Raw genomic sequence first — 12543 nt, 5'->3', positions numbered from 1 at the left:
AACTGAAATTTCTAAGCAATATCTTCTTTAGGAATGCAGTGTAGTGACAGAATTCCGTAAGTGTCTGTAAGGCATTGATTTTTCTGTTTCCTTCAGAGCTAAAGAAATGATAAATAGGCAACTGCTTCTTGCATGCATCTTCAGCAGGGTTTTATCAAATTTATTTATCAAAGGAAATGCTCCATCTTAGAACAAGGGAAACATTTATTTTAAAAATATTTAACTGTCTAATACATTACACTTTAACAATATTTATAGTAAAGGATTCTTACAAGAAAGAATAAACAGCTTTATGGTACAATTAGTATAAGAAATATCCACATGGGGACTGTTTTGCAGTGTAAAAACACACCATACATCTGAAATGGTCATTTGCATATAAAAGCTACCACTGATGCCCGTGAGTTGCACAGTGATTAAAAAAAAAAATTCAAATAACAGAATCCAAAATATACAGGTATTGCAAGCTATACACAGCTAACCAAATCAACACGGAACACTGTAGCGGGTTATTCCACTTTGTCTGACATTACACATGGTAAGAATGAGTTGCATTCTGATATGGCTTTTATGAAATTCATACATAAAAGCTTCTCCATCCACTGAGTTTCACAGACTGCAGAACTCCACCAATAAATGCACTTTGATATTTGGATGTTGAAGCAAGGTGCATCATTTACAAGGGCCATGGCAAATCACTGAAATCTACGGGGCCACCCAGACCTGCATCTGCTTCAAGAAGGCTCATGATTACTGCCATCGCTGCTTCGTCATTGCTAGGGCTGCTCGATCCCTGATCGTTGTCAATCATGTCGATGCCTATGTGGGAGTTCTCCCCTGTAAGTATAAATACAATGAGTCTGGTGTCAGAAGCTGTTCTGTTTCGTTTGTTTCGCTTGCCGTGTGGCTTGGAGTACCTGAACTGGCTGAGCTATTTTGGGTGTGTGATCAGATCTGATAGCCAGATGCAGGGATACACCTGATGCCTGGTAGTCAGAGTACAAAGGTCGGGTCACCTCTCAGACATGCCCAGGCTGTGACCCTGTCTCTCCTCCCAGCTGTTGAGAAGTACTTATAAAAAGTACCTTCAGACAGGGAAAAGGGGCTTCCAAATACACTTAAGCTAGCAAAGTAGGCTGCCAGGCTCCTCTGCTTGCTACCTCTTAAGGCACAGCAGATTATAAGCTTCACTGCTCAGCTATGTACTGCAGATGGTAAAGGCACATCATTGCTAACAATGGTCATCCTGCTACAGCTGTCTGTGTGTTTAGCTGAAGTTGAGGCATGTTTCTGTATGCCTTCACTTACCAAGAATAGAGGAGTTATCAGAATATGGGTAACCAGAGCTATCTTGGATTTGCCCAGATAGTAATCCAGCTGAAGAAATGTCTGGAGTGCCACCGTTCAGGATCTTGGAGGAAAAAAATAAAGAGAAGCCATAAGACAGCATGAAATGTTGCATTAAGTCTAAACTGTTTTATAGTGTAGGATTTTTAATGCAGAGAAGATGGACTTCCTGAAAAAAAAATCCAGGACCTAAAGGCTAGTCTGACTACATGTAAACTAGGAACTGCTTTCCCTGTCTTACCTCTATTAAGCAGACAGATGATGGATCTCTTCCTTCCTGGTGGCGCTAAGTCAGCACTATGCTAAACCTCTAAATGCACTTCTGTGTAACTGCTAGAGAAAGTCCTGAGAGTATTTCTGAGTATCATCATTCTAAGTACTCCATCTGCAAGTGAGTGTAATTACAGCCAACTATGGATGCTTTTGAATTTACAAATACACTGCCTGTAAAGTACAGTCAAGACCCTCCATTTTCAGAGTGCAGTCCTCCTAGGTAGAGAGAGGCTCCACAGCTGAGCATTGCTTCTGGACTTCAAGTCTAATGCTTTTTTAGCTACAGAGCACAGCAGCACTGCGGGCATGAGAGCAAGCAAGAAACAGAAGTGCCTTCTTTGGGAATGCTGAACAAGTAGCAAGGGAACAGCTGAACTTGAACTATGGTTTTCAACAGCTCAGAAATGCACAAACTGGAAGCTGAGTATTTCTGAGTTCCCTTTTGTGGGTGGCATCATCTAGAACTTGTGTTCTTCCTAGCAAACTTCATTTTCTAACTAAAGAGAAATAATGACAGGCTATGCTATTAGAATTCCCAACTCTCTTTGTGTAGTCTCCTTTATGAGGTTACAGTAATCCTTACATTATCTAGGTATTGAGTTACTGATGAGCAGAATAATCAAGAATGACTCTTTCTAGAATGATAACTGTTCCAGCTTGAAGTTTTATTTTAAGAACAAAGAAATCCAGAAATAAAAATATTTACTGTCAATTATGTGCTCTAGTCAATTAATTCCTCTGTACAGCCACTGTAATTTCTGGGAAAGAAAGATAAATCTGTGGCAGTGTTTGAATGCACAGAGTAAGGATATGGATAAGTGCTCTTCTTGTCTTGAACATGACAGCTGCAAGTAGCCATTTACTGGATGACTTAAACGTAGCTAGTACCAGTGGTTGGGAAGGTAAGTGTTAGTAATGGTATGTGAATGCTACTTAAGCAATCTTGGAAGGAAACATGGTACGTAGTATTGACTTAACATGTCAGTGCAGAGTGAAGCATCTAATTACCATATTTTGTGCTACAGCAGTACAGTGTAACTTATGATTCATTTGCACACCGTCAGTGCTCACACTGCAGCAATTCCTGCATTCACCAGTACGTGGTGTGAGAGAGTTTCTGGACGAGCAAGAGATGGAAGGAGAGCTGTTCTTTGCAGCAGTTTTTTAATATTAAAAAAGAGCAAAACAAAGAGCAGGTGGATTTCAAAAGCTGTCACTGCTAAGAATCACTGGTCTCTGCACATTAAAGACAACGGTATTGGGATTTTGGACACCAGAATACACCTGCTGTCAGACTTCCTTGGCTGAGCAGTTTGAGAATTCCGCACCACATGTTGTTTTGTAAGCATCATCTCCGTGTGTTTGACACTACTGTTACAAGCCTGTCCACAAAGCTTGTTCTTACCTTCTTGCTGCCAGGGGAGGAGGCATCGGGCGGTGGTGTGCTGGTAATGTTCAGTGGACTTGAACCACAGCTAGATGGTGACGATCCTCTTATCCTATCGTATGGGAAATAGGGAATGAGTTTACCAGAAACTTGGAGACTCGGGTGCTGATCTCAGTATCAGGTGGCATACTTCATTTGTACAGTTTCCTCCATTTTCAGTATTATTCAAACTACCTGCAGTAACTTTTAATTTACAGCAAGATAAAGTTTGTGGGTAACTAGTAACAAGTCTGGCTTGCCCAGTCTGTAACCTTTGCCTTCTTCCCATGCTACTTCCCTCCCCCTTATTTGTTTGTGCAGCCTAAACTGAGATGGAGCAAGGAAATGATCCTGCTTACTGAGGAAACCTCTTTTCTTCTACATTGCATTTCAGTTTCTACCAGCTAAGAGTGCGAGCTGTCTCCATCACACAGATCTAGACTTGTTAAATGGGCTACTGCTGGAGAAGTGTGCTGGACACACAGAGCAGCATTATAGATGTATACTCATTATATATATTTAATACCCTTTGAGTCGGCATTTCTCACTCATCTCAATTCTCCCTATCTTGATCAGGTTGTGTGTTTTTTTTTTTTTAATTTAATTATTATAAAATAACGTATTTTAACTATAAAACCAACAAGTCCTGAGACTAAATGGAGGTGGGGCAGTTAGAAAGAAAAGCAGTGCAGAAGGAAGTCTCATCCTTGACAGCGTTCCTCTGGGAAAGCTGAACAGAAGGCAGTTTTGGAAAACAGTAACAGCTGGAAGGACTGGAACTAACCCAGGCTCTTCAAATGAGACACGGGTGATGAGGTATAATGCTGCACTTACTGAAGTAAGTGAGCGTTCTGCAACTGAAAGGGAGGATCAGGTTCAGAGTATTGGTTGAACCTGAGTGACAGCATTTTTTCTTCCTTCCTATTCTTATATACAGGAAAAACACTGTGCTATATCTGCTATTCTCTTAGATAGGCAGTGTCTGGTCTAGAGCAGAAACAAAACCAGAGGGGAGGGACTGAAATTGCAACTAGTACTGCTGCTAAGCATCTGCTGGATGAGGCCACTTTCACAGGAAGGGAACAACTCCCCAAACTAAAATTGTGACGGGAATTCTATTGAAATTAATAGTGGCACCCACTGCACGTAACGGCTCCGACAGGATGGAGATGAGATGGCTGTTACAAGAATCAGAACTGTCTGGAAAGGAATTGGTTTCCAGTTCGCTGCTCTTTTTGCCTACTGTTTCTGGTTTCTTAGAGCAGGCAGTCAGAAGGCTGTAACAGTCATTCTTTCACTTTTGGCTGTGCCTGTCTCAGGTATTCTGAACAGCTATCTGTAGCTGTTTACTCATGAAACACAATTTCATCATTATGCATTCAGCTTGAAGAAAGACTTCTTTAATTTCATTCTGAAGAACTATACTTATTACTTCATGCTGTTTTCTCTTACCTGTGAATTTCCATGATTTCTTCAGCAATCATCCTTCCTATTTTTCCTGCCCCAGCTCTTGTTCCTCCTGGAATTCCAGGGACAGTAGGATGACTCCTTTTTGGACCGCCTGAAACAAGGAAGGTAGCTTCAGGTCAGATAAAACTTACATTTTCCAAAATGCATTCATATTTATGTATGAATCCCACAGCTGGTCAGAACTATATGAACTCTATTTAAATTCTACCACTTCTTAAGTACCTTCAAACCTACAGAAAGCCTTGACTTGGACTCAGCTGTGCCGTGTTTCTTAGGCATCTCTGTGTTGCTAGGTACGCCGCGTTCTGCAGGTGCTTAGAATCTGCCTGCTTCAGGCATCTGGTAGAGCTTCTTTTCCAGACTCAGTAAAGAATAGCTCGTCACACCTGCATTGTTCTGCAGCTGAACAGGCTCCTCTCCAGCCCTGTTTATTCTTTACTTTGAGTGAACTACTTGCTAGCATAGACAACATGGACAAGAGCTGCATTAGCAGTCTTTTGCCTCAAACAACGCTTTTCCTTACGCTACTAAGAAGTTCTCTGTGCAAGACTGCAACAAATCTGTGCATGTAGGCATGACTGTCACTCCTGGTGGCAGAGCAGTTACCTTCTCCAGCCTGAAGCACGCTGTCCATACTATGTGGAGAAGCTGCAAGCTGTGGGAAGGCTGCGTCTCCGCTATCAAGTATGTTGGTGCTGTGGATTTCAAGAATTACAATTAGTGATGGAAAGCCCTGCAAAACAGTCACTCTGCAGTGTGTCAGAATGGAATGCTACAGGGCTTAAGTAGCTTGTGAGTCACTATTACACAAAGAAACATTGGGGTTGGCAAGGAGGCTAGATAAACAGCAGAAAGAAAACTGTTACAACTCAAACACACAGCGTCTCTCAAGACCAATTCTTCTGCAATAGTCCATCCACTGCAAAGGCACTGCAGCTCTGCAGAACCCTCAAAGGGGAAGAAAAAAAAAAAAAAAAAAAAAGGTGGAAGGGGGGAGTTCCCACAGGAGCCAAGAAACGTGTCTGTCTGAAGTTCTTACAATGATGGACGTGCTGGTTTTCCCAATGAAAGCAAATACCAAAACTCATCTGACAACAGTGCGAAACAATCAGCTTGTGTGTGCATCTGCTACACTGAAAATACTTACGAAACAACAGTATTTGTTGAGACAATGTATTCTACTTCTTTGGTCCAAGGGTTCATGAAACTGAACCAGCGACTCCTCAAGGTAATAAAAGAACCATCTTTTATTTTAAACTTGTAGCAGTTTGTTGTAATTTTTTCTCTTGTCTGCAAAACTGAAAACAGACAGCAAGTAATTTTTGGGAAACAGCAGCATGACTGCAGAAGCAGAGTCCTTATCACACAGAACTGTGCAATTAACTCCTCCCTGCACACATGGAGAAAAGTCTTATTTCTGCAGTTTGCCCCTTTACCCAATGGGAGCTTCAAGCTTTCGCTAAAAATACATGAAAGTCTAAGAAGTGTGTTGCTTGGTACATGCAAACAATGTTATCAATTAAAGCATTTACAGAAAGAGACAGGCAGACTTGAACGGGTTTGGGTAGCTTTTTTAATACACCATAATTCCCAGTATTTCTTTCAATTCATTTACCCAATTTATTAATAATCATACCTTGTCGATGACATTCTGCAAGATGTCCTATATCGTCTTGATGGAAATATTCATAACATGAAGTACCTAGAAGTTCCTGGGGTAAGTATGCCAGAATGGCTGTTGCCCTTGGGAGTGGGAAGGAAAGGGTGGGGAGGAAAGGAGGAAAAAGATTGAAAAACAAAACAAAACCAAACAATCAAAAGCAAAACCAAAAAACCCTTATTCTCAAGTTGAACTATTTGTGGCAGCTTACTAAAAGTCACTCTGAAAATGAGTAAGTAATGCAGGTGAGAGAGGAAAAAGTCATGAAGATTAATCTTCCTAATTCATGGGTAATTAAAAAACAGATAATGCCAGTGACTCTCAGGTATTATATTAGACCTGTGACCACCATGGCTGTGAAAGTTTCTAAACAGCTCTGGAGGAATACTGTAATTCTGAAAATTTAAACCTGAATAAAGCTGCTTTGTAACAGCTACAAGATATTGGCACCCTTTCCCCATAAGGTGCCTTTGAAGAACAGACATGTAAGGTCTGAAGAACTGCTTGAGCTCCCTCCTTAACCTGCACAAGAAGGCTATTTCATTATAGTTGTTCCTCCCTTCTCAAAGGGAGCACAAAAACAGAACAGACACAGGCTGTTTCCATAGTCGTAATGGGCTTAAACTGGAGCCAAAAGAATCCAGATTTAACATTCAGATATAGATTTCATCTAGAAAACAATTAAATAGAGTATACAGGTTTGAACTCCACTGGTCAACATTTTCTGAGTCATTATGTTGGAAAGACTTCAGTACCTATTGGAAGAGTAGGTTTCATCTTTTGAAAACAAAACTTGTTCATTAACTACCATCACTTGGCATCACAGCATGACACACTTTCTGAGCAGCAGAAAGGCTGTGATGTTCTGCCAGCTCCCATAACGACCACTAGCTAGCAGTACTGCTGCAGAAGAACATGTATTTCTAAAAACTTACTGTGAAATTCAAAACAAGAGAGAAAATAGAAGCAACCACTACAATCAGACACGCTACTGAAAAAGATATCACTTACTGTACTTCTTAACACTACCAGCTCAGTTTCCTCTCAAAGTCCACTAGGAATCAGCTGAGCACAGACACACCCCAGGAACAAATTCCAGCAGGCAGATTCTGGCAGAATTTGGAGCCTGGGCTTTTTTACGTTGTAAATAATTGTGCCTAAGCTACAGACAACATGAAACAGTCTCAGCTGAGCTGTCTCAACCCATCTTGGCATGGAAGGGAAACAAAAGAGCCCTTCCCAAGCAACACAACCCTTCATTAATATCCTTCAACCACTCCTTTTCCCCTGAAAATGTCAGTTATTCTGAAAGAAGGCCCAGCTCACATCTCTTTGCTACGTTAGAAAATTCAAGGAATTTCTTTTTCAGTAGTAAGAATTAACCTGAATAAATATATAAGTAGACAATAAAATTGATGTTTGAAAAAAAATATACCAACACTGGTCCACATTCCCAAACCTATTCCAAGTAAATCTTATGAAAAGTTTTATTTCTTATGAATACAAAAGATCACATGCAGAGGTATTACCTCAGTAGACTATGCCCAAGTAGATGCTCACAGAAATGAGTATGATATATAAGCCTGACGTAGGCTGTGCAATAAAACTTATCCATGCAATGGTTGCAGAAGATTTCAAACAACCAACCGCTGTAGTTACAAACTCCAGTAGCAAAATAGGACAGCATATTCTTCTGAGGATTACATACATACATCCTCCTAATAAACGGGCAGAATTGATATCTGCATTATTCTGCCTACTGCCTAAACCGTAAGCCACAGTTTAGGAGATTTTATAATTGAATCAGTAGTACCTGATCAATACATGGTAGTTGCTTTGTGCTATGTCTCAAAAGCATAGTAACTTAGAGTTGGGATTTAGCATGAAGTTGAAAAGATCAGACATGTCTTTTTTCAATAATATTTACAGTTCTTTAAGTCTATCACACTAGCAGTAAATCGGTGTTGGACAGTAACTTGCTGCGGAAGTTATCAGAAGTATCCTTACCTCTGGTCTACAAAAACAAATTTTCCATCTATTGCATGTCGAGAAACGTACTCTGTAGGTTTCACCCTGATCTCACCATTGACTGGCTGTGGTACTACATGAGGATGCAGGCGACCAATTGCAACAAGACAGCTTAAATTACAACCCTCGTTATCTGGCTCATTATCTTCATCTAGTCCCATTTTCGTTGGTGGCCAGCTTTTTAAATATCCCGTACTGTGGATAGTGCAGAAGCTTTTGCGGTCTGCTATAAAAACAAGAACAAAAAAGCAGTTAGGCTACAATACAGCTTTTGGAGAACTTCACCTCTCTATTCTGAGAATATTCACCTCCTTATCCTCATCCTTCTCACCAGGGGATTTCTCAGTACTCCTGCTTCAACACAGCTTATCTGAGGTAAGCCAATATACAGTTTGCCTCAACAAAATCATAGTTAATAGTGAACCACCACAGAGTTCAAACCAAGATCTCTTCTGATCACCCTCAGGTAGAAATCGCATTACATCTTATTATTTCACCAAAGAATGCAAGTAACCTAAAGGACTGCTAGAGGAAGTTAGTGTTACATTTATTAATAAGTAAATAAGACATTTTTCAACTTAGCACGAGGCTCCTACAAATAAGGAAACCAATTTGGCTGCCCAAAAATATACAGTCTGGGCATACAGAAGATAAGCTGTCCATAGGGGTAAAGACTAAGGTTCACAGTGACAAGTAGTACAGTCACTCTCTGAAAGGAGAACTCAAATTACTCAGCACTGAGCAGGCCTTCTGACAGCAAGGAAGAAGACTCTGACAGAAAGGCAGAGGAAAAAACCTTGTGCCTAACTGCACAAAGCACTTTCCTCAGGGTTGAGCACCAAGGTGTGATAGAAGGTTGAAGCTACGTCTGAAATTAGCAGGCAGTACTTGGAGCAGCTGTCACATCCAGAGACAAAACACTGACGTTACTGTCTCTAGTTGACACTTTCTACTTCAACTAATATAAAATGTCCAAAGAGCTCAAAAGAAGAAACTTTCAAACTTGGACTAAACATGTATACCAACACATTTGCAGTAATACCTTGCAGAGGAAAAAAAATACATTAATTAAAACCATAGATAACATTGTGACCGAATAGTTCAGGTGCAGAAATACTACATTTGAAGGGAAGTGTGGAATGGAAACTGTCCGAAACAGGAAAAAGTAACAGATCAGAACATAGCTCATGTAACAATATCTTAAGAATAAATATTGATCCTATTCAATAAATATCAAGAACTTAACTACTGCAACTGAGCGATCATATATAAAAAAAAAAAGCCTGACAGCCATTACATTTGATATTAACACACACAATCGTTACCTTTCTTCTTTGAACAGGTTGAAGGAAAATCCTTGTCTTCTACTTTCACTGAAGGTCTGTTGCACTTCATCCTACAAAAGAAGGACCGCCTTGCTCCAGAACATAGTCGTGATGGCCCAGGTGTTATATCAGTTTTAACTGGGAGTCCAGCTGCAGCAAACAGAGGAAGTGAGGAAGCTGCCTTTGTTGGGTTAAAAGGTAACCATACAATTACATCATATAACCAAACTGTATGAGGTTTTAACTTCACAGCTGTTGTATCTCCTTCAGAAGCAGAGGTGCTCTTGTGGAGATTTTTATCTCAGTGACCACCTCCAGGATACTCAGCTGACCACATGAATATTAGAATGATTTTGATCACATTTTCTACTGTGAGCTTGAGAACACAGCCTTAGATTAGAAGATTAGAAATACATTGTTAATGTCCAATCAAGTTTTGCAATTAACACGATTTCTTTGAACACTAATCAGCTGATGAAAAAGAGAGATTATTTACCCGTAGAGCAGTACTTCTTACATATAGTTATTCAATATACCCATGACCCTTCCTATCAGAAGGCTTTTTAAATCACAAAATGTACTGAGAGAGCACACATGTTTATGCAAAAAGCACCATCCCAGGACTCTCTCAACTACAGTGTCTCCAAATATCAGATTTCTTACAATGAAGCCAGGCAGGATGGGGCCCTGGGCAGCCCTGGTCTAGTGGGAGGTGTCCCTGACCATGGTGGGGGAGTTGGAACTGGATGAGCTTTAAGGTCCCTTCCAACACGAGCCATTGTCTGATTTCATGATGGAAGGGGGAAAGGGTAGTAGTGACACGCACAGGGACTGCAAACCCCCCAAGACCTCCAAACCCCCACTGCGTTATGTGTGAGAAGAATCTCCATCCTTACAAAATTCATATGAATATGCCCTATCAGTGAGTCCTGACCTTTATCATATACCTGTAAGAGAATCTTAGATTATTTTCTGTGGAAAACCACTGGAGAAAAAATTCTTTGAAAATGCATGTCAAATCTGGAAACCAGCAACAGAGTGCTGATACAAACAGCACATTAAGAGCATGGTGTCCCAGCGAAGCAGAAGGAGCTTCAAGGGACAGTTCTCTAAAAACTGATGAATTAAAATCACACAGCAACTTTTCCACAGCTTGCTGTCCGCTTCAACCACTGCTGCATGGGGATATGTATAAATGAACAGCTACAAAACCTTCCAGGATCCTGCCAGTTTTTAATGCAAGGAGAAAAATGATGATGGCATTGTTTTAGTGTTAAGAGTGCCTCTGTGGAAACCAGCACTGAGAGAGGTCACGTCAAGGAGGCCAGCCTGTCCTGCACCATACACAGTCTAAACTGCTGTTCACTGGTGAAAGTACAGGTTGTATGGGAGTCACTTATGCCAAGATAAAAATACAAATAAACATCAGTACTCTTAAGAATATTTGTTCTTGAGAACTTACCAGTTGGTCTGTTGTAGCAGATGGGAAAACTGTAAACTATGGTCTTTATTTTTGCTTGACTTTGTCAGAGGCATATAGAAAAAAAGGATAGCACTGGATACACATGTTTGATGACCAGGCAAAGCCAAGAGACAGAGAAACTTCAGCTGAGCCAGGCTGAGCCTCTGGGCTCCTTGCCCTGAGGCGACCCCTAGCTCCACTTTCTGAAGTTGAGCCGGTGGTTTTTTTTGATATGAAGTCCTACAGATTTCTGTTTCTAACAAGCACAAGACTTAACAACTTGGAAATTTGCAGTTACAAAGATATCACTTTCTACTTAAGCAATGCAGACTCCTTTTACAAGAGTTAATTAAATACCCACGCACTTCTAAACAACACAGATACAGAACTACTTTTAAACACCAGAATGGAGTAGAAGTAAGTGGAGGAAATGATTCCAAGGACCCAGTAAACAACCTTGTAAGAGAAAGGTTAGGTCATTGCTGGAATTGGGGGAAAAAAATGCCTTCTTCCACAACTGACAGCTATGGATAACCCAAATAACATCAGTGTACTTTGACCACCGAGAATGAAAGATTAGAACAACACTTCATACGTCTCAGCGGGGAAAAAAAGCAAAACTTTCCATGCCTGGAGAAGAGACAGTATCTCACAAGCAAAGCCAGCTAATTGAAAGCATCTACTGCAGGAATCCAATTTATATTTTCTCTTCTCTCTCTTCCTTGGCACGACATGCAATCCAAACAGCACCCCCCACAAACACTTTGCACGTTCACCAAACATATGGCAGTACTGTTCAAAAGAAAGGACACTCACTTTTTGCATCTATAAGCCTTTCTCGTGGTGCAGTGTCAGAAGAAGATAGCTGCTCCTTCACTTTGGCAATGTCTTTAGGATGAAGGTAGTCAAATAAACTTTGACCAATTAAATCGTTCTGTAGGGATTGTCAAAAATTAAAATAATTGTACTGTATGTTTTCCTAATTTTAGCATCAGTCATAAAGAACTAGTCTAACCAATGAACATCAAACATCTCAGATCCAGGATTAAATGAAAGGTATTAGTATTCACCACAGCTATGGCTACATTTCATATTAAGTACTTTCATTATTTTCAGTAAGAGTTTTAAAAAACCAGCATGCTCAATCCACCAACAACAGATATTCCAGTTTCTTTTCAGCTTCCTTTTGTATGCTACACATTTCAAGTCATAATTGTTCTTCTTTAATATTTACGCAATTAGTTGCTACTTAGTAAATACCCAACTAAGGGATGCCTGATGAAAACTTTTGAAGCTGATACAGTTTTTCAAGTTGGAAAGGAGAGCAGGCAAGCAGAAAGAATGAAAAATGATTTATACAATGTATGTTTTTAAGTTACGCCTCACGTTAAGCGTGTATCAAAATCCTGGCTTTGTTACAATTGCTTCCCAGTTTCCATCAGTAAGAATGCTAGCAAAAACAGAACAGAAATTTAACCAAGATGAAAAATTCATGTAATGCTACCGGAGAAACCTCAGGCCAATTTTTTTTCAATATATGCATACAAGCCAA

The 12543-nt window shown here is 40.2% G+C and overlaps 1 protein-coding gene across 5 annotated transcripts in view; it reads right to left on the bottom strand.

Annotated features, from left to right (window-relative positions):
* Positions 1 to 145: 145 nt before the first annotated feature.
* Positions 146 to 12543, bottom strand: part of ARNTL (aryl hydrocarbon receptor nuclear translocator like) — a 46026-nt gene continuing 33628 nt past the window's right edge. For all 5 annotated transcript variants that reach the window (XM_042882189.1, XM_042882188.1, XM_042882187.1 and 2 more), the window contains 10 exons: positions 11808 to 11925; positions 9530 to 9679; positions 8184 to 8430; positions 6153 to 6259; positions 5664 to 5814; positions 5123 to 5211; positions 4499 to 4607; positions 3026 to 3119; positions 1309 to 1411; positions 146 to 837 (listed from right to left, as the gene is read on the bottom strand). In XM_042882189.1, the coding sequence (XP_042738123.1) occupies positions 677 to 837; positions 1309 to 1411; positions 3026 to 3119; positions 4499 to 4607; positions 5123 to 5211; positions 5664 to 5814; positions 6153 to 6259; positions 8184 to 8430; positions 9530 to 9679; positions 11808 to 11925 (1329 nt within the window). In that variant the 3' untranslated portion in view covers positions 146 to 676. The remainder of the gene's footprint in view (positions 838 to 1308; positions 1412 to 3025; positions 3120 to 4498; positions 4608 to 5122; positions 5212 to 5663; positions 5815 to 6152; positions 6260 to 8183; positions 8431 to 9529; positions 9680 to 11807; positions 11926 to 12543) is intronic.

This window comes from Lagopus leucura, unplaced genomic scaffold (genome assembly GCF_019238085.1).
Source record: "Lagopus leucura isolate 7727_CA_CO unplaced genomic scaffold, USGS_WTPT01 Super-Scaffold_100033, whole genome shotgun sequence".
NCBI lineage: Eukaryota > Metazoa > Chordata > Aves > Galliformes > Phasianidae > Lagopus > Lagopus leucura.
Note: the sequence above shows the minus strand (reverse complement) of the source record. Positions and strands in the feature narration are given on the sequence as shown.